This window comes from Zosterops lateralis (genome assembly GCF_965231275.1).
Source record: "Zosterops lateralis genome assembly, chromosome: 7".
Taxonomy (NCBI): domain Eukaryota; kingdom Metazoa; phylum Chordata; class Aves; order Passeriformes; family Zosteropidae; genus Zosterops; species Zosterops lateralis.
Window position 1 is genome coordinate 12,196,514 of NC_139767.1, and position 21,124 is coordinate 12,217,637.

A 21,124-nucleotide genomic window follows, 5' to 3' on the forward strand; every position below is an offset into this window, starting at 1 on the left:
TTCAAGGGTTTAATAATCTAAGTGTTAACTTTCCTGATCCTGGTAATTCAGTTAGCTGGGTAAAATATTAGACATACTGTAAAATATGTGTTTAGAATGGGGGAAAAAATGAAAGACTGCAAGTTGAAGAAGATTAGAAATCAGTCTTTTTTTAGTTGAGGGTTGCTTTTTTTTCAAGAATTCTGGGAAGCAGCTATTTCCTTTCTAATGAAACATGTGCAGAATGTTTATGATTCTTCTAGAGTGCAGTTTAATTTTTTGTGCTTATTGCTTACTGATATTTCTGGAAATGTCATCCTTCTCTCCACATTCTTCATGGGGTTGCTTAAGGGAGACTTCTGTAATGGCTAGGAAAAAATCTTTCTTGAGAAAGAAAGAACACATTGACCTCTTGTTCCATCTCTCCAATTGATTGATTCTTCCAGTGCAAGATGTGTAATGATGATATTCTCTCAAGTTTCTGCTTGTAAAAATACTTTCAATAATGTGTTTAGAAACTGTTATGGAAATTCTGGTTATACTTCATAACACTGGGACTGTTTGTATTTCCTTAGGAAGATGATGGTATGCCAAAATTTTGGTCACACTTAAGATTCCATTTTCTAAGTTACAGTGCTGTACAGCCATGTATTAATTTAATCAGATCTCTTAATTCCATAAAGATACTTTTATAGATGGAATTTTAATAAACAATATGGCCAGAGAGATTTAAAAAAGGAAAAAGTGAGGGTAAAGGAGAATAAATGTTCTGCATTTCTGTATACGTTGGCAAATGACCATGGGGAATGACCTTGAGTCATTCAGTCAGATGAATTCAGTTAGTGCTGAATTCATCAGTCTTCTTTTCTGAAACTTTTAATCTGTTAAAAGATTAACAGATGTTAAAAGAAATTTGCCTCCTTACAACAGAATGATAGAGATGGGAGTCCACTGACTGTTCAAGGGCTTTGGACGTGAGCTGAACTAGTTTACAGAATCACAGGCAAAGAATTTATTGAACTAGTATAAAGCTGGCTGTTATTTGCTTTTTGTTTAACTGTCTGGTCCTACAGTATGTGGATCTCAAACAGTTGGTTTTCTATTTGATTAACTTTAAAAAAAGGCTTCATCCCAAGCTTGAAAAATACAATCCAGTCTTATAGCCACTTCTCCATAAAGCTTCACCTATTCTAAAATTGGAAAACTCACTACTGAGCATGCAGCTCTAATGTCCAGGTACTTATGCATATAGTTTTTGGATAGAAGGATAATTGGAATATTCAGGGGTGAATGAGCACAGAAACTATTTTCTTGGAGGAAAACAAGGAATTAGGGCTTAGCCTTTCCCTGTGTTATTTCCCAGAAGGCTCTGCAGAATTCTTCATATTTTATTTTTCTAAGTCGAAGATAAATTTTTAAGTACCAAAGTTGCATTTTTCTCTTTTATTGAAAAAGATGACTAAACTGTGCAAGACTGCAGTTCAGGAGAGGTCATTCCTGCAGGCAGGCAGACAAAGGCATCAGGTCCATTCCTACCACGGGAAGATGCACACTCAAGTCACGGGGAATTGGTAAGGGCAGGTGAGCAGGAGGGGTCTGGGTAGAGCAGATACCTCCTAAACTGACAGGGAAGGTGACAACAGGTACAGAGACTGCCTTAAAGCATGTTCACATTCCAGCCTGTACCCCTTCAGCTTCTCAAACTCAGATCTGGTAACCCTTCCTTCCATCTGCATCTAAACCTCTGCAAGCTGGAACATGCAAAGGCAAAAAAAGATCAGTCTTTGACTCTTGCTGTACTACCTGCAACAGTTTCTGATTAGAGAATCTGTGACTTTAAAACAACTTATTCTAAGTCCCAGTCCTATGTATTTTTGTTGTTATGAGGTTTTTTGTGCTTATATGATGTAATCATGTCTGTTCCACAGATATTGACCATCTGTTGCAGAAAAATGTAGAAATACTGGATAGTAATTATAACCTCTTCACTTCCTTAAAGTGAAAACCTAGGAGTGGAGGTAATCTTTTACAGTAACCTAGCAGTATGTGTGCAGTTTTGGCTTAGATCCATTTTATTTTGCAGAATCTTAACTGTGCACTTTGTGTATAATTACATTGTCATCCTACAGGAGAGTGTTTCAGGCAGAAAAGAGAAAGAAGTTTTCCTTTACCCTTTTGTTTGCTCAGAAAAAGCACTTGAAAGAGTAACTGCTGGAGGGACAGAAGATGGAGGAGAGGCTTTTGGAAGACAATTGTCTAAATGAGTAAGAAAGTAATTGCAAGGTTTCTCTTATGGTGACTTGTTCATGGTGATAAGCACATTCTTCAGTTTTAATAACAAATACAGAAAACAGCAGGGGCTTGTTCTCCAGCTGTGGAGGGGATTTGTTTAGTTCTCCTTTGCTTGCTGAGCTCACTCTTGAGATCCAATAAAACCTTAGTATGTACTTCAGCTACTGATGACATGTCTTTGCATCCACTGAAGTCACAGTGAACTTGCCTGGAACCAATACTTCTGCAGTGTAGATAGTACTTGTATGGGTGAGTGAATGTTTACTTTTTTGGAATTCCCTGTTTTGCTTGCTGTTGTCAGGAATACAACTTGTGGGATTCATCTTTCATTCACATCACTGCTTCTTTCTACTTTGTGCCAGAGGGCATCCACTATTGTATTTTCTGCCATTCTATGCCCCAAAGTGTAGAAGTACCAGAGATTCACATTCCATAAATGCAGCTTGAAATTTACAGCAATAACAGGAACCTGTTTGCCTGCTTGTGGACAGCTTTGCATCAAAACACTGCAAAAGCCAACTTAGGCAGTGCCAATTCTTTAAACTGGAATTCCCAGCATTCTGAATATAAATAGAACTAAAGTGTCATCCAGTAATAATGACTCCTCTGCTCTTGCCAACTCACGGTAGATAAGTGGGGGAAGGAAGTTTGATAGCAAGGTGTGTGTCTATCTCCCAGCAGTTGCATTGAACTTCCCTTCAATCTGTTGATGAAAATGTCCAAGAACAGCTGGAGTGTGTAACAACAGCTGCTGCTATTGTTGCCTGGGCCCTGGAGCAGTGAGATCCTCCCATAGAACTGTGCAGGGCTTTGGCAAGTGTCAGCCCATGGGGCTGGAGTTTGGCACTTGGTGCATCTCTGGGTGGGTTTGTATGAGCAATAGTTCTGAGGTGCTTGTGAAGCCCAGTGTGAACAGTAGAAGGATGTGTAGGAAAGACACAGAACAGGCAGACAGCCTGAGCTGGGGAGGAGAGGGGCAGGGCTCCCCATTATCACCAGATCTTCAGCACCTGTGTGCTTGTACTTGGCAGACATCAGAGTTCAGCAAAGTGGTTTTCTCTTCAAGTATAAAATGGCTTCTGCTTTTGACACGTGTCCCTCCAAATACCGCAGCGATACCTTCATACAAATTAACAGCCATGCATTCAACTGAATGAATGGGGACTACTAAAAAATAAAATTGAAAACCTTGCCCTTGACATCTGTCCTTTTTTTCCAGATTCACTTGCATTGTAATCTGCCCGAGGCATTGATAAGAGCCCTAGCTTATTTTCTTCCTCCAATATGGCTATAAAAAAAAGTAATTGAAAAATAAAATGCATGGCAATTCCAATTTACTGACAAGTTTTATCATGAGAACTCTGAGGGTGTCAGAACCAGCACATTGTTCCACCTGGTAAGGTCCATAAGACAACCTTCAGATTCTGACAACATTTGCAGTTGGATGTGAGGTACCTGGGGTGGAAAAGAGTGAATTTAAAATATCACTCACTACAGTACATGTCAGACTTCATATGGAACAGTGGTGACATGACAGGCATTGGGAAGAAAAAATGTTTAAGGAGTATATAGGCATGTTACAAAGGAAGGTAAATGTAAACATTGTACCATATTATTAAACACAGTGGGGTTTGCTGAGTTTCTACTAAAATGTCTTTAACTGAATTCTGGGATTTAAGAAGATGTTCCCAGTAATGTTTCCTGGAATTTTATGAGGCAATTTTTCTGTTCTTTTTCTTGAAACATACAGAAGCTTTGGAAAAAAATTGTAATATCTAAATAAATTTATATGTAAGTTATTATATATATCTAAATTCCCAAAATACCACAAAATGCAAAAAGTTAAAAATAAATGAGAAACCACTTGTGTATATGATTTTATGTATGCTATTAAGCATTTTAAGATCATTCTGATTAACATTTTTGAAATGCTTATTACAAACAGCAGTTTAAAAGGCTACACAGTTGTAATGTAATTTTAAATATTAGTTTCCAACCCACTTCCCATAAATATTTTTAACATATCTGTAAAATGTTGATTTTGCTGTCCAAAGGTGGTTTTGGTGGTGGGATTTTTGAAGAATTAAGAGGTAAAAGTGCAATGGAGGGAGAATTTCTTTTCCACAATCTTTTGACATTAGTTGTCATTTTACACTGTGTGATTTATAAAGAATTGCACATGAGCAATTACCTATTATTATGCTGGCATTTAATTTTTAAATTGGAAAGACACAAAATCTTTTTTAACCTCTAATTACTGTTTTTCAGGATAATATGCTATTGAAGTTTTCAAGCATTATAAAATTCTTTCGGCATTACAATTACAGCTTTGGTAATAGGCCCTGCAAAGTATAATTAGATTGAATATTTAACAGAGGACTTTTTATTGTTTTAGTTGGGAAAATGCAGCATTAATGTATTTTTTAATGAAAGCTCAAACCTAATCTCTGTGGCCAATCCCAAGTGATGACTCCCTCAGGAGACCATAAATGTTTTAATGTACCTTGATGTTATATACTATATAAATATACATCTAGAGAGAGAGAGCTATTGTATATCACTAATGTTACATATTCAGTACTTTATTTAAATAACAAGAATGCTAAAAAAGAGCAAAGAAAGAACAACCTGAAACTAGGAGAAGCTTTTTGCTGTATATTGTACCATAAAGTCCCCACCAGTATTCTATTACTCAGCAGTAGATATCTGTACAGGCCATTTGAATGGAAGAACATTAAAAAAATAACACTTTTTAGAAGGAAATTGTTGATTTGTTATTTTGTGAACATAAGCAGTTCAGCTGTTAATTATACAATTGTGTAAATGAGCAGTATGAATGCAAAACTAGAAAATTTTAAATACAGAAGCATTCTTCTATCTCATAGCAATCCAGCTTCCCAACCACAGGAAGAACAGACGCAAAAGTGGAACTTAACTACTGACAAGTGCTGAGTGCTCCTTGTAGAGAGTGCAACCAAGACGTAAGTCGTAGGAGGGTGGTGATCCAAGCTCCTTATGCCTTTCACCAGGAGTAATGATGAGCAGAGAGCGGAGGGAGGATCAGCTCCTGGGGAATGGCTGGCGGCTTCAGCCACGGCTGTGCAGACTCTGGCTGTGGGCAGCACTTCTCCCAGGCCCTGCTGGTGCTGCAGGACTGATGTCAGCAGCCAGGGCTGCATCAGAGCACCAGCTGTGCTTCCTTTTCACTCAGCCCTGTCCTTCAGGTGCTGGGAATTCCTCTCAGGGTGGGGAGGAAACTAATAGCACAGGCATGCAGAGTTAATGTCAATGACAGGAAGGTGTGTCAAAGGCAAATGCTGCCTGCTGCCTTGGTCCTGCTGTCACAAGGGAGATAGAACTGTGTGTAGGAAGAGAAACATGGTGACATGGCATTGAGAACCCAAAGAGGGTGCTATATTTGAGTGTTAGCCTAAAGTCTCGTTAAAAAGAGGAAGATTTTACCTTCTTGATCTTGATGCTCCTTTGAGGAATAAGAAACTAGACACTTTGCTTATAAAACAGGGAGTGGGTAGCAAGATAAGAAGAGTAAATGCCAAGAAGATACTACTGCAGAGGGAAATGAAAAAAGTTTGGTTTTCTCCAATTTTTTTTTTTTAATAGCAGCCCTACAAACTGTTGTATCACAAATTATAAAAAATAAATACAGAAGGATGGTAGGAAATGGCAAAAGCTATACTTGAGCTAGCTAAGCAAAATTATTACCTTCAAATATGTCAGTAAAGACATAAGAGATTACAGTTCAGACATCCCAAAAGTGAAAATACTTTTCAGTTGCTGCACTATACTGCAGCAGGCTGAGAAAATACTAGAAGTGGAGATTTCTTTCATTTAGACAGACTTCTCTGGTATCTAGTATAATAATATTATTCTCAACAATGATTGGGTCGGATTTGTCTCATAATCCTCTGTTTACATGTAGCAAGCAATTCCTATAGACACTGCAGAGGTTCACAGTGGTACCTGGTGGGATAGTGCACAGCTTGGAAACTGCTCCTCTGGCAAAAGTCATGGCTACTTTTTAACAGGACCACTTGGACTTGCACATTTAAATCACAGCAGCCTAGAGGCTGGAAAGCTGAACTAGGGAAACTGTAGTCTCCTCATCTTTGGTGAGTTCATGCTGGATTCTGTGGCACCAGTACCATACTAAACATCTGTTGTTTTGATTCCTCTGTTTAAATTGATTGGATTAGAAGGGGAGAAAAACCATCATCTCCTCCCCCTCACCATTCTGTCCAAAGCTTAGTTACTATGAAGACAAATCTTATTTATTTCCTGTCAGAAAAGGTTTCACTAACATGGAGTATTTGATTTTTTGGAGACTGGTTCTCACTCAGTTTTCAGCTACATTAAGATATAAGATCTAATTATTGTAAATTGCATGCAGGTAGGCTGTATGCATGCTCTTCTGTAAATCTGTATTAATGCCATTGATTTGGTTAGGCTTCACTGTATTAACTGACATGCTCTGTGATGATAGCAGGTTAACTGAAACCAGGATCTGTTTAAATTTGTGCTGTTTGGATCTAGGAAACACTTTGTTTAGTATTGTAGCTGCAGGAGAGAAGTACTATTTTCTGAGAAGCAACAGAGACTATCCATTGAAGGTCTCTGCATACTCTTAAACCTAAAGGCAAAACACTATGATTGTTAAATCCATTAATTCTTTCATGTCCTATGCTTATATCAGGAGGACCATTTGCATGTTGATGTAAGATGGAAACAAAAGCTTTTGTCTAACATCAAAAGTATTCTTGATTTCTACTCCAAGTATTAAAAACCTACTGCCAGCAAATTCTAACACTACATCCTATGCTCAGAATCCACCAAAATAACAAACTACCAATCTAAGACCTGAGAGATAAGATCTCTCCAATGGAATGCAGGGAAATTCTGTCAAGTTTTAACACCACCCCCCCTTTCTTTTTTTAAGATCAAAAGGTTTTTCAAATTTGCACAAACCCTTACACGCTTGGGCTAAAGCTTACACAAAGAAGAAGAGAAGAAAGAGAAGAAAATAATGGGAGAGAGATGGAAATTTGTGCTCTTTAAATAGGAAATGAATTACTGGCTTTAACAGGGGACGTTAGCCAACATGTTTGTTGTGAATCCCAAGCAGCATGGTATGAACAACACTTCCCACTAATGCACACCCATGCCACACTTTTCAGACTTTGGTTCAGTCTGTGTTTTGAGCAGATGGCTCTGGATGTCCACATCCACTGTTCAATCAGCAGTGTGCCTAAGGCTTGGAATCACACAAATGAGGAATTTGTGTCACCCAGTAGCCTTCAGTGCTGCAAGTATTTTTAAAAAGGAGAGTGGAGCTTTGTTGTTGTTGTTGTTGTCATCCTCCTGATCCCCAAACAAGTCCCAATGACAAAGAACTCTCAGCCTGGCTCCAGACTCTGTGGTGACACTTTGGTTACTGCAGCAAACTCTAACTTGCTAAGCTGTTCCACCAAATATAAGTGTGTGCAGGGATGTGTGCACAGATACATAGTGACACCCCTGAGAGGGGAAAATAGCTTGTCTTCCTCTCTGGTGCTGAACAGCTTCAGAAAACAATCATGTCATTCTAACACTTAATACCATTTTTTTTGGCTTTTCACATGATACAGACAACTGGGTGCCCTGTTGAAAGTAACCAGTACTTGTTATTGGCAGGGAGAACGAGCCATTTTCATGTATTCATATTCTATCAGTTCATACTGACTCTCTTCATGGTGCATAGATTTATCACTTACTTGGCATCCTACTCTGCATCAGATGTTACCACATAGTCATCTTCATTCTTTGGTGAATGTTTCAATTTCCAGTATTTCTTCTGTGCTGTGTCAGCTGTTTTTTTGACCTGTCTTGGGAGCAGAAATCCATTAGACTTCTGGTTTGTGCATGTGTATGTAACAGACTTGAATAGTTTTCAAGAACTGGGATAGAGAGAGAATTAAAGGAGAGGAATTAATTTTCTGAGCATTTCCTGAAGGCTCTTCCAAGGGATTTCAGCTGTCTTTCACATGCAGTTTAGAACAGCTGTGGTCTGACTGAAGATCTGTACTTCCCTATTCTAAATTTATAGACCACAGACAGTAGGAAGTGTGATGGGGAGGACTCTTTTGGATAAGCAATATAGATTATTGGGATGTTTTGCTCTAACTGGCTTATCGTGTTTCTCCCTACAGCTTTTTGTGAGTTCTGGTTTGCATCCAGAGGTCATTTCAAACATTTAAAGAAATTTCTTTGCTTAAATTATACATTATAGGCTGGAACTGTAAGTACTAATCAGAGAGCATTTATTTCAATGTTTACTTAGTTCTACAGAGTTTTTCTGCTGAGATCCCCTGTTGGTTACAGGCTGCTGGTTGTCCAATGGAATAGATTGCAAAGACATGGAAAATCAACATTTTGAAGTTTCAAGTATGAATATTGAAATTGCTACAGAAATTTACATTTTTGTGGTTTGAGTTCCGTTTTCAGCATTCCCTACAGTACGTGTCTTGATTTGGATGGCTTCATAGACTCACCCAGACTGAGCAGCTGTCTCTCCTAGACCAGACTTAGCAAGCTTCTCACTGGCAGCTGAAAAGCTACTCATTTCATGCAATTTACAGGACAATTTAAATTGGTTTTCTTGACAATTAATTTCAACCCAACTTTTGCCTGTAATTTGAGATCTTTGCCAATGAGCTTACATCAAACAAAATTGGTGATTCAAACTTGATTGGACTTTTTTTGGCATATAAATTGCAACATAAGCTACTACAACTTCTTGTTACTGATGAAGTGTCTGTGTAGGTCACTGTAGCCTTGTGCTCCTCACATTCAAGCAGGGTGTTGATCCATAAACTGCATTCACCCCTGGACTGGGCTGTGTCAGGGCCAGCTTGGCAGCCCCATTCTGACAGAGAGTAGAAATCTGAGGTGTGTTGACCTAGTTATCACTAAGTTTTATTTTGATAAAACCTTTTGCCTTTTCCGCAGCAAGGGAAAAGAGCACATGCTGAAATTTCAGAGAGGTCATGGAACCTAAATCACATCCACCACTTGTTTGGGACTTTTTTTCGTTGTTGTTTAGAGGGATTGTTTGCTTTTTTAAGAATCATGTTTATCATCACACAATTTTGGAGATAATTTGTAGGCTTCATTAATTCAGTGATGAGAAAAACCTTAAAAATTTGGAATTCTTCAAGTCATATCCACACTTAAGTAACAAGTTGATAATTAACAAGACTTAAATCAACTTAAGAGTGTAACAAAAGTGTATCATTCCTTTGGGCAATCTGCAAATGTGCCAATCTAGTGCTTTCTGTTGCAGAAATGTCAGAAAATTCAGGAGAAAATCTCATATCTCAGGAGTTTTCATTAGAAGTATATTCCTTTATCTTTGTGTTTCCTTCTGATCTTGGTGAAACACTTTTGTTTAAATTGTAGAAGTCACTTGAAGCATATGTGGTTAGATCTGTTTCCTAAGGTATGCATCCTAAAATCTAGAGGAGTATGTTGAGTTTATCCTGGAAATTTATCAGCTATACAAAACCAATTGAAACGTGTAAGTTTATCTACGCTAAGAAGGAACTTCACCTCGGGCTCTGGACTGCAGGTTGAGAGGGACAGCACTGGCTGGAGATCTACATTGTTGACCTAAACTCTCATATATCCCTATATCCCCATTATTCACACCCATTCAGGTTGTGTATCACTGGAATATTTACTGTTTCCTTCCCTCTTCCCTTGTTTTTAATTCAATCTCCTAGTTGAGAGAAGACTGAGATTAAAAAAAATTAACCAAATGCCAACAAGAGAGAAAGACCAGTGCTCTGCCAGGGCTGGCTGTAGGAAAGGGATGGCAACCATCCAGAAGCAAAGATGAATTTCTCAAAGCAAGAAGAAAGCTGAAAGAACCAGCTGGGTAAAAGGAAACACGTGAACAGAAAATGCAAATGTGACACTAAGCCAGGGACCAAGCAGGTGAACCCTTGTCTTGAACTAATGCTTTTAATGTGTGTCCCAATGCATGGTGGTGTTTGAACTGTGTTTACATGCAGCACACATGTGCTAGTGGACAGTTATTTATTCTAGGTGCCAGTGCAGAATGAAAAGATAGAAATAGAATAATGTGTATTGCATAGCCTCTCAAAAACAAACCAACCCCCACCTCCCATCGATAAAAAAGCAAATGTAGGTTAATCTTGCAGTAGCTGATTATTGTTTTTATTGCCCTCGCTTGTAGTATCACTTTTATGTTTAAGCAAAATTGGCAAATAGTGCATAAGAATTCTTTACTTTTTTGTATTATGCTACTGGGGCACTAGGAATATGCAGAAATGGTTTTTAGGGGAGGAAAAAAGTATTTTTTGTCAGTAGAGTCACCATCAATACCTTGATTTTGGATTACCATGTTTTTGACTCAGTTCTTCTGCAGTTTAAAATCAACTCATGTTGACCATTGTCCTTTCACGATTATTTAAATGGAAGGATTGCATGTTTGAAAGTCTTATTAAAACATTTAAAAGTACAGATTATCCAAAGAACTGTCAGCCAAATACAAAAAGTATTGATTTCAGGATAGTTTATGGACAGTGGTAATGCAGTTTCAAAAATACGTTGTACTTACACTGGTATCACTGCATGTTAATATGGTTTACTTATTTCCTTCTTTGTCTATTCCTTTGCCACAGTACTTTTCCAGACAAGAGCAGGGTATAAAAATGCTCCTGCTTTTCACTGTGGTCTATCAAAACCTACCATTTTAGATACATTCTGTGGATTTTTTTACAGGTGATTGTAGATCTGACAAATTCACTGTTTCAAACTGAAACAACTAATGCAAACTGGGTTTTCTTGAGTTTAAATAGTATTAGTCTAAGATAAGCTGACATTTCAGGTGACATGATCTTTTTAAAAAGTGTTTTGTAAATCTTTCTGGGAGGGCAAGAAAACCATATTAAGGTTACTTACCTTGCACTCACGAGTCTTTAGACATAGGCATGTAAGTTGTTATTTGCAGTACTTCACTTGCAGAGCAAAGGGATCAGAGATCCTTCCCCTGACCTTTGCCATTTTCGCCAATTTTGCTTTTTGATATTTCTTAAAACTCCTTACCCAGAACTATATGTAGTATATATATGTATATAAGCTATATATAATGATATATATATATGTCTACATTACAGATCTAGAGGTCAGAGTTCTCATTCTTCAAAGAAAAAATATTAATTTAAGCTATTGACTTGTTAGTGTTGTACAGGTGTTACACAGATTGAAAGCCAAGACAATAGTGAGGATATTCAAGTGTGGTCTCCACAGAGTTTAACAGTGTCCTGGTTTAACATCACATGTATGTAATTTGACAAGCTGCAGTAACAGCTTTTTCATTTGAGTGCTGAGCTCAAAGCAAAACCACCAGCAGAGAAATTAAGCATGTTTAAATAGCGCTTATCTGCCACCAACCTAAAAGCTATTACAACTTTTTGCATCTGTTCTTTCTCAGAACAAATTACTTCTATTTCTGCCTTCTTGATCCACCATTGTTTCTACACATCTGCTTTTAGGACCAAAGACACCACATTAGCAGTACTGCAACACAACAAGTACTGTGGTACAAGGCTGGCATTCTTATAATCTACAGCCCTAATTTATGAGCTACTAAAATATGGAATATTTCATCTGCCAGTAAATCTGTCAATTTCCTCTATATGATGCTATTTCCACTGCACACATACCAAGTCTTCATCCTAGAAAAATGCCTGGGTTTTTAATTAAGGACCAAATCATAAGAACTTCCAACAGCCAGACTGAGAGGAGAGCTGAAATGTCATTTTTATCTGAAATGACACACTAAACCAATGAACTGTTGATAAAAGCTTTATTTTTTTTCCCAACTGATAGTAGGTAAACTCAAAAAATAATTTAGTCAGTGAGTAGCTTTTCTTTAAGCATCAGCAAACAGTTTACTTCTTATTTAAAGGGCTATACAAATAGTAATTTAAAAGATGTTAATTCAAAGCCATCGAAAAGGGAGGAAATGACCTTTGCTTTGTTTCACATGAATCCCATTTGGGCTTTGCTATTTTTCTGTGAGAGACATGGATTTAGGTTACTAATACAAAAACCAGGAATAGCTCTCTGAACAACCAACTTCTTTATTCTGAAGTTGATTTTGTAGAGATGCTAATAGAGAGCAACTGCTGTAAAAATCTTGTTTTTTTAAAGGAAGTCTTCTGGCTGTTGACCTTCATGCCCCAACATCAGAGGCTGTAGCTGGGTATCTGTAGCAATAGAGTTTGTTGTCCGCTCCTCCGCTCAGTAACAACTGATGAGAGAAGGAAACTGATTAATATCAGAACTAAGCAAAATAAGTACATAAAAGTGAAGGACCCAATTTTTTTCTTTCCTTTTTAAAAAGTAGTAGTGAATAATGAACTGTTAATGCATAACTCAAACCCAGAATCAAAGTGCAGAAGCAACTTTGTCTCTTACTCCCCTCTTAAAATAAAAGTGAAACTTGTGTAGGAAAGTTGCTAAAGCTTTTCCTGACTTTTAAAGCAAACACGAACCACACTGAAAATCTTGATCATTCAGAGAATGGGTTTTTTTGATAATTTTAAATACATGTGTACACTACAGTAGCAGAACAGTTTGCTATAGAGGATTATACAATTTCCCCGTTCTACATGCACTGACTGCCACGCCCCAGCTTTACTTCATGCTGCTGCTTCAGTCCCAATGGCAGAAAACTACCTTGGAACATGTGTTTTCTGAGGAAGGTGCAGTGCTGTTCTTGTCTCTCCTTGTTTGGAATATCACTATAATGCTCAGTTAAATCCACAGAGCTTCTGCTCCCACCCTTCCCCTTTGCAGGGTGTGGGGACATGCTGCAGTGCCTGTGACACCACCACCCAGACAACAAACACAGCACAACTACAACTGCCTGTCCTCTTCTAGTTTTAAGCCTAAGGAAGTAACAGCCCATGGCTGCTTTAGCTCTCTTCTTAAACACCATGCATATAAATCAAGTAACTTGCTCTTCAGATTCTTACCCCAGCTTCTGTCCAGTCCACACACAGAACCTTGTCTTCGTGGGCAGCCAAGTCATACAGAGGAGCTTTGCAACTAGTGAAAAACAGGTTTGAAGCTACGTGAGCAATCACAGACAACAACTGGTCCCCGAGAGAAATGCTGTCCCAGTGCTACCAAACAGATGTGATCAAGCAGTAATAAACACTTTGAGAGAGTACAGACATTGACCATCTGTGATGCTTCCTCTGCTTTCCCCAGAGCCAATCACATTATTATTATCCTCTCCTACATCCCCAAAGAGAAAAGCAGCAACATTTTTCATCTGCTTGCAAACAGCTTTGAGACTGAAATTCAATCAGTTGTTAGGAAGAATTTATTACAGCTTCCTTCTTCCATGTGCCAGTGCTACTCAACAGTGTATGCTCTCCAGCCCTGTGGTAGACTACAAGTGTTTTTCTCCCTTTAATGTTATGGTTGACTTCCAAAACCTAGAGGGTTTTCACAAATGCCACACGTGTCTCCACTGAATGTCTCTGACTGCTTTTGCTATTTCATGAAGGGTAGCTCACCCTGTAAGCTTACATGCCTTTGAACAACAACACACACAGGTTTATTTTACCTCCTTGTGTCCCAAAGCTTCACAATGTTGTCCAAAGAACCAGAGATCAGCTGATGCTCGTGGGTAGGTGACCACTTCACAGATGTCACCCAGCCCGTGTGAGAAGTCAGAGACAGGAGAACCAAGGAGCCATCTGAATAGAAAGAGGAAAAAACACAGACATCAGCAGATGCTGAAACCAGCACGCTGAAGCTGTACAAAATCCAGTGTGACTGCAGTTCAAGTTAAGTGTTAAGTGAACTTTATTTAAAGTGAACAACAATGTAAGCCACACAAGTTCTGGGGAAGAAAAATCCCCCAAAAAATAAACCAAACCAAACAAAAAAGAAACCAACCCGAAACTTTATAAGATCTATTTTCTTGTAACTAAACTTCCTTTTCAAAGATTTTTTTTAAAGCAAATAAAAAAATGCTTTGATTAACAACATGTAATATGCTAGTGAACTTTGGATTAGATCTACAGAAGCTAAACAAATAAATGTTATTTACTATTTGTGGCCTTCTAGTACCTGAACAGAATCTACAAAAAAGATGTGTTCAAGGCCAGGCTGGGTGGGGCTTTGAGCAATCTGCTCTGGTGGAAGGAGTCCCTGCTCAGGCAGGAGGGTTGGAACTCAATGATCTTTAAGGTCCCTTCCAACCCAGACCATTCCATGAAATGTGTCTACAAAAATATATTTGGTCAGCTCAGTCATAATACCTGTAATTATATTTGTTTATGAAACATAGTACCATGTCTAAGTGATTACTATTTCACTTTAATGATTATCAGACCAGCCTCAGTCTGAACCTTATGAAAAAATGAAGTCTGCAATTGCACAGTTGAACATTCATTAGCAAATTTAAAAAGAATAATTTCTGAATTATTAGGTAAGAAATTAAAACAAGTCTTGCACCAGAATACAGAAAATAGATGTAAGCTTTGTATTTCATAAAAGCCCCGAAATGGCTGGTTTCAAGCAGAGGGACCAGAAAAGTTTGTGAGATGTCTCTCAACGGGACAAAGTTCTGATTTCGAAGAACATCTTTGAGACCATGCAGGTTTAAGCTCACCTTTACTGCGAGGATCCCACAGTCTGATGTGTCTGTCAGTGCTCCCTGACGCAAGGCGTCGACACAGGGGTGAGTAGGAGACAGAATTAAACACTTTGTTTCCTGTCTGCCAGTAAAGAAAATAATAATTCTGAGACAGGAGCTACTATTTTACACAGCTTTTTCTTTTTCTCTGAGCTGGATTTCAGCTGAACCTACAGGCAGAGTATAATGATCTCACCAAAGTTGATTTGAGATCTCCAGTCTCAGCATCCCAGAGTTTAATGGTGTGGTCCCATGATGCGCTGCAGATTTCTTCAGCATCTGACCACAGCACAGAGGAGATGGCTTCTGTGTGGCCAGACAGGGTTGCCAGGGGAGTCTAGAATTCAATGGTGACAAATTTGAGGAAGTTATTTAAAAACCCTATTATTTCAACAAATAAAAACGTCTGATTATCCTGAGACATACCAGCAAAAGTTTTAAAGTCACCTTTAGCAAAGAGAAATTATTTGTTGTGGCTACACTTCTGAAGAAAAATCCAGACAAACCCAGAGCTCATCTTACCCTTGTTAGTCCCAGCTGTTCAGTTTTCTGCTTTTTCCGTGGTCTGTTGGCTGCTTCTTCCATTTCATCCTCTTCATCTGTAGGTACTGGGACAGAAAACCGGCAGACTTGAGCTACAGGTTTTTGAATTCCATGTCCATGTAAGTAATAAAGCAAATCCCCATATTTATGGTGCCTGCAACCATCATGCAGGTGATAACAAGATCTGAAATTGTGTAATTAACCAAACCAGTAACTCAGCATAGTGATGTATAACCTTACAAACTTACATCTTACCTGCAGACCAGATCTTTAACATCTTATCCCAGGATCCACTGCAGAACTGTATGAACAGAAATATTTTATTAAATGTTGAACCAGACAGCCCTTGGAAGAGAGACCTGCTTGAGAAATGAACCAATGGGTTATAACATACAGTGCTGGGCTTGTAAAAATCCCCCCAAAATGGTTGGCATACATCAAATTATTCTTTTTTATTTCCTTTGTAGGAAAAATATCTACAAAACAGCTATTTCCTTCAGCACCAAAAAGTTTGACTTTAACCTTTAACTTTGTCTGCTACTGAGTCAAGCTAGGAGAAATGACTGCACCTTTGGTGGGAGTGCTCTGTGGAATTCCTGGGTGAAGGGAAAGAATCTCTTTACCACCTGCTTTTTCCAAGAACTCTGGAAAATTTTTTTCCCACCAAAACCACTGCAAAAATTTAGGTCAAATTTCGAAATAGTTAATTATAAATTCTCATGCATTTAAAGTAAAATACACTGTAAAATTTAACTTGTTTTCTAAACTAATTGATTTTGTGATTCTATGACTTAGCATTGATGTAACACTCCTAATTCTCAATAGCCACCACTTATAACAAGACTGGAAAATTATTAGTGTGTCATAAAATCATGATGATGAATACCCATGCAAGGACAAAACCAGGATTTTTGAGGTACAGGTTGCTATATCCCAAACCACAAAGATTTCTTTCCAGAAGTCACTCACTTTGGTTCTTGTACAATCCACAGCCACAGACTCGACACTGCCAGCGTGTCCCCTGCAGCAGTGAAGGGCTTTCACTTTGTTCTTCTCCACATTCCACTCCCAGAGCAGGACAGTTTGGTCCATGGAAGCGCTGAGTAACAGGCATGATAAACTATCTGAGGAAGAAAAAAGTTACGCTCATGCTCAACTCAGCTTTCCAGAGTCTTTATAAATAATTATTTTAATCCTAGAAGAAATAGCAGATAGACAGAAACTCATATGTGTTTCAGTTTACATCATGTGACCCTGCAAGTACAGTTAATATAACTACATATGCACCTGTATTTGCTAATGGAGACTGCGAGGTGGATAGACAACAATCATCTTAAAGTACCTATATTCATTACTGTCAAAGGACTATTTTATGCACACCATGACTTAATTTCTTATACCACTGACAGAGATTGAAATAATTACATTTAGATAATGAAATATTCACAGTTAAGGAACTGCAGCATTTCTCCCCCAGTAAATCAAACTAGTACTACTATTCCCCTTCTATATATACTGACCTTGCTTCACCCATGCCACATCCTTCACTACTTCTGTGTGCCCAGCTACTGTCGTGATGGATTTTCCTTCCACAGACCAGATCCGAGCAGTCTGATCGTAGCAGCCAGTTAAGATCCTACAGGGCACAGCATTGGAAACATCATTGTCTTTAAGACCAACAAATGTTTTTATGGAATAAAGCCTCAACCAGAAACTTGGAAAACTCTTAGCAAAGTAACTGGTTTAAAAGAAATAGCTTGAAAGAGGAAAAAATATAGTTTTTGCTACAGAGCCAAGCTTCATTAAAGCCTTGCAAATGGGAGGCCAAGAGTACAGGCTAGAAAGACAAGCAGTGAGAGGACTGCATGTTCTGGTTGGTGGGACTATAGATCCCTTACATAATTCACATAATTCAAAACTTAATGTTAGTAAAACTACTATGTTGCCAGAGGTGCTCAAAGCATTTTCAAATCTCTACTTAATATATGAACATTACCTAGTTGATTGGAAAATGAATGTGAAAATACAGTAGAAAAAAGCAATTATGCCTCTTTGGCTTTTTTCCAGGAAAATCTCTGCAGGAAAGGTATGCTATTCTATTTGTTGCTAATGGGTGTCACATTGGAAGTCAAGAGTTTAAGCAAAAAAGAGTAATGGGGAAAACTTTTCCTTTAAGAAAAAGGATAGTAAACAGCATTTGTTGTGTTCATTTGTATAAGCAGCATCTCAAGTTCAGTGTGTCTAGCTGTTTTCTACCTCATTAAAGTCCCTGTCATGTGACAGTGTAACCAGTGACCTGCTTACAAAAGCAAGTAGCTGACTAAAAAAAAAAGAAAAATAAAGCAAAGAGGGGAAATCCCCCCCCCCCCCAATTAAAGAGAAAATACTGCTCTATTTGATACCATGATTCATGAGGAACATGAATAAGCAAGACAAAACTTAGAACTGGTTTAATGTGGTACCATTCTTCAGTGGCTTGAACAGAACTGATCCAGTCATCATGGAAGATGCATTCTTCTGGCTGAGGGGCCATGTATTTCTCCACATACTCGATTTCCACCACTTCTTCCTGAGCTCACAGATAAAATACTTATTTACTGATATAGCATGGTTTGGGTTTTTTTAATCACTAACAGTAAAATTTAACTGTAGAGTGGCACAAATATACAAGTTTATTGAGCAAAGGTCTTGGTATCCAAGTCCTTCACCACGTCAGTAGAACTAAAGTATTTAGAAAAAAAAGTGTGAATTACATTGTTCTCCATATTTTTATCAAATTACTATTAATAGCAAGCTGGAAGCAAAAGCAAATTATTTCACTCTACTTACATTCCTCTTCTTCTATATTTACTAATACAAAACTGGTAGCTAAAACACTTTGCATCATTTTCTAGAGGTAATATTAAACATCCCCATTATCCTCCATCATAAGAGACAAAAATGTATTAATGATGAACTGAGTAAGAGAATTTCCCCTCTGAACTGTACACAGACAACAGATGGGATTACATTCCTTGCACTGCTCTGTCTGTAGTCTCTAATCACTGCAGTTCCTAATGGATTTAAAAATATAGAGAATTCTCCTGGGAAAGTCAGAAAAGAAATGAAACTAGCAAGGAAATCTACCTAGCTGACAGTGTAATATCTAAATCAGATTGAAATAAACTGTCTAAGTCTGTTCTGCAGTCCAAGAAGGGGAGACATTGAGTATGACTTACTGTAGAAATATTTTCCATTTCCATGTGTGTGACCAGCGGCAATCGCAAGAACTGGCCATTGATAAGGAAGTCAAATTCCACATACTTGTGATCCTCTGAAACCAATTGGGAAAAATCAATGTTCAGGTGTCACTATTTATTTGATACCATCAAGAATGGCATCGTTTTGTGACTGGTTCAGGAAAATGGAGCCAGGAAGAGTTTAAAAAACACCCAAACATAAACAACTCCCCAAAACCAAACCAAAACCCCAAAATAAATGATAACAAGAACAAAAAACCCAACCAGTTAGTTTCTTCTCCCAGTTTTAAACGGGCAGCCCATTACGTCCGCAGGATAATTTAAGAGGAAGGAAAAATTGCCTCTTATTGTATTTTCCCTGTAGCTACCTGCTATCAAACCCCAGTGGTGCTTCCTGACTGTTCTGTTTGGATCTTGTCACTTGTTACTCCAGCTAGAGCCCTGTGTTTGTGGCACCAGTAGGCAAACCATAGGAACTTTTGGTTCATACTTTTCCTTATGTAACGGCATATATGAGAAACGCTCTGCATTTTGGCAGTAGCACTGTGCTGTGCACTAGTTTTCTGTTCAAGATTGTTTGCAATGTCATGGGTAAAATGGGATTTTCCAACAACATTGGACAAGTGTGTTTCCTTAGATAAGCCTTCAAGTCAGTGGGCCCATTTCACGCTGACAGAATAGCTGAGGTTCTCTTAAAGGCTGTAATAAACCCCAGACCTCTGGATTCATTAGTTCCTGAGCCAGGTTTGGGGCATCACTTCCATTCCCATTTGTGGCAGCCTGGCCTGTGGCGCCGGGCACACACGGTATTCCAGCCCTTGCTCCATTTCTCCGGAGATGGAGCAGCCCCGGTACCCGCGGGGTTCCAGACCGGGTTCCGGAGTGTCTCGGTGCAGGCACCGGGCCGGGCAGCGGGGCAGGGCCGGGGCAGGGCCGTCACCATCCCCGCCCGGAGCCCTGACAGCCGCGCGGGGCCGGGCCCAGCCCGGGACACGAGGGACATACCGTGCGCCGCCGCCAGCAGCTTGTTGATGAGCTGGCTGAGGTCGGTGGTCTCGGAGGTGGCGGGCACGGAGAAGGGCACATCCTCCACGGCGAACCTGCGGGCACAGCGCTCCGTTACGGCCTCCGCGTCACCCGCTCCCGAACCCCCCACGGCCCGGCCCGGGAGGGGAGGCCGCTCACCTGCGGTTCTCGGTGCGGAACCGCGCCGTGAGCTGCGCCATCGCTGCTGCCGCCGCGGGTACCGGCGCTGCCCACGTGTCGCGGCGCGCCCCGGCCGAGCCCCCGCGGGACCGCGCACCGCCTGCCGCGCGCCCGCCGCGCTCCCGAGAGCCCGCGCGCCGCCGCCTTCCCGGCGCCCCCCGCGCGCCCCCGCCCCGCTCCGCGCTGAGGGCCGGCGCGCGTGCGCGGAGCGGAGGCGCGCATGGCGGCGGGGCCGCGGCGGCCGAGCCCAGGTGGAGTAACGCGCCCCCGGCATCTCCCCCCGGGCCGCCCCTTCCGCCGCCCCCGCCGCGGGGCCGGGGACCGAGGGGCGCGGGCTGAGGCGCCCTCCGCGCTCCTCAGGGCTGCGGCGCGTTCCGGGGTCTCTGGCAGGTGCGGGAGCGGCTCCCGGGGCTGTGCCCGGGCCGGGCAGGGCTCCCTGCGGAGCCCGGGGCCGCTGGAACGGTGGTCTCTGCTCGGAGTCACTCGGGTTGTGTTTCTCTGCATGTCAAGCGACACACCCACAATAAACTGCCTACCAGAAGTAATAAACCCAGCGCGCGGTGGACTTTAAAAGAGGCTGTAAGTGTGTGTGGTGTCCTGGGAGAAGGCTGTGCTTGTGTGAGGACGTGCTGTGTGCTTGCGTTGTGCGTACAGTTCTGTTTCCCCACCTTTTTGACAGCCCTCCGTGGCCTCGGGACCCGCTGGCGTTTCCCTGAGTGGGCTCGGGTTTGGTGTCTCCGCTTGTTGGAGAGCGGGCGGCTGTGGAGTGTTTGATGTTTCGTGAAACTCTGAAATCCCGTCTGTTTCTTAAGCATGCTTCACAGTTGTTTGTCTGCGAAATTGACACAGGTGTATTTTGCAATTATTGGTGTTGTCTACAAAAAAAAAAACTGACTTGGGAAACCTTTTAAACGTGAGTCCTCAGATCTTCTCTGTAGTCCTAACAGCATCTGCCTCCTCCTCCACGATAGACATAATGCTAAATTTCAAACCTGGTACAAGTTGACAGAGCTAATTGTAATTCCTTACTGGGGAGTGTCGCCATGCCCTAATGCTCCTCAGAGGGAGCTTTTTCAGACAGTGTATTTTGATTGCTGTAAGCTGTGCAGTTATCTGAAGTCTTCTTATA

General features: G+C 40.3%; 1 protein-coding gene across 1 annotated transcript; it reads right to left on the reverse strand.

The window, feature by feature from the left end:
- Positions 1 to 12,150: 12,150 nt before the first annotated feature.
- WDR12 (WD repeat domain 12) lies at positions 12,151 to 20,030 on the reverse strand. The gene is made up of 13 exons (XM_083865691.1): positions 19,975 to 20,030; positions 19,795 to 19,889; positions 18,769 to 18,863; positions 18,013 to 18,119; positions 17,071 to 17,186; positions 16,520 to 16,674; positions 15,806 to 15,851; positions 15,530 to 15,615; positions 15,204 to 15,344; positions 14,984 to 15,089; positions 13,931 to 14,063; positions 13,332 to 13,404; positions 12,151 to 12,604 (listed from the first exon to the last, which is right to left on the reverse strand). The coding sequence occupies exons 1-13, from the start codon at positions 20,013 to 20,015 to the stop codon at positions 12,527 to 12,529; spliced, it is 1,272 nt and encodes a 423-aa protein (XP_083721817.1). The 5' UTR covers positions 20,016 to 20,030; the 3' UTR covers positions 12,151 to 12,526.
- Between the last annotated feature and the right edge of the window lie 1,094 nt (positions 20,031 to 21,124).

What these genes read in the sequence shown, in the direction of transcription:
- WDR12 (XM_083865691.1), bottom strand. Translation starts at nt 20,015, where the DNA reads ATGGCGCAGCTCACGGCGCGGTTCCGCACCGAGAACCGCAG. An exon ending in GAGATCTCAAATCAACTTTG is followed by an intron (nt 15,090 to 15,203) that starts GTGAGATCATTA and finishes CTTTACTGGCAG; the next exon opens with ACAGGAAACAAAGTGTTTAA. An exon ending in TGGACTGGACAGAAGCTGGG is followed by an intron (nt 12,605 to 13,331) that starts GTAAGAATCTGA and finishes TTCTCTCATCAG; the next exon opens with TTGTTACTGAGCGGAGGAGC.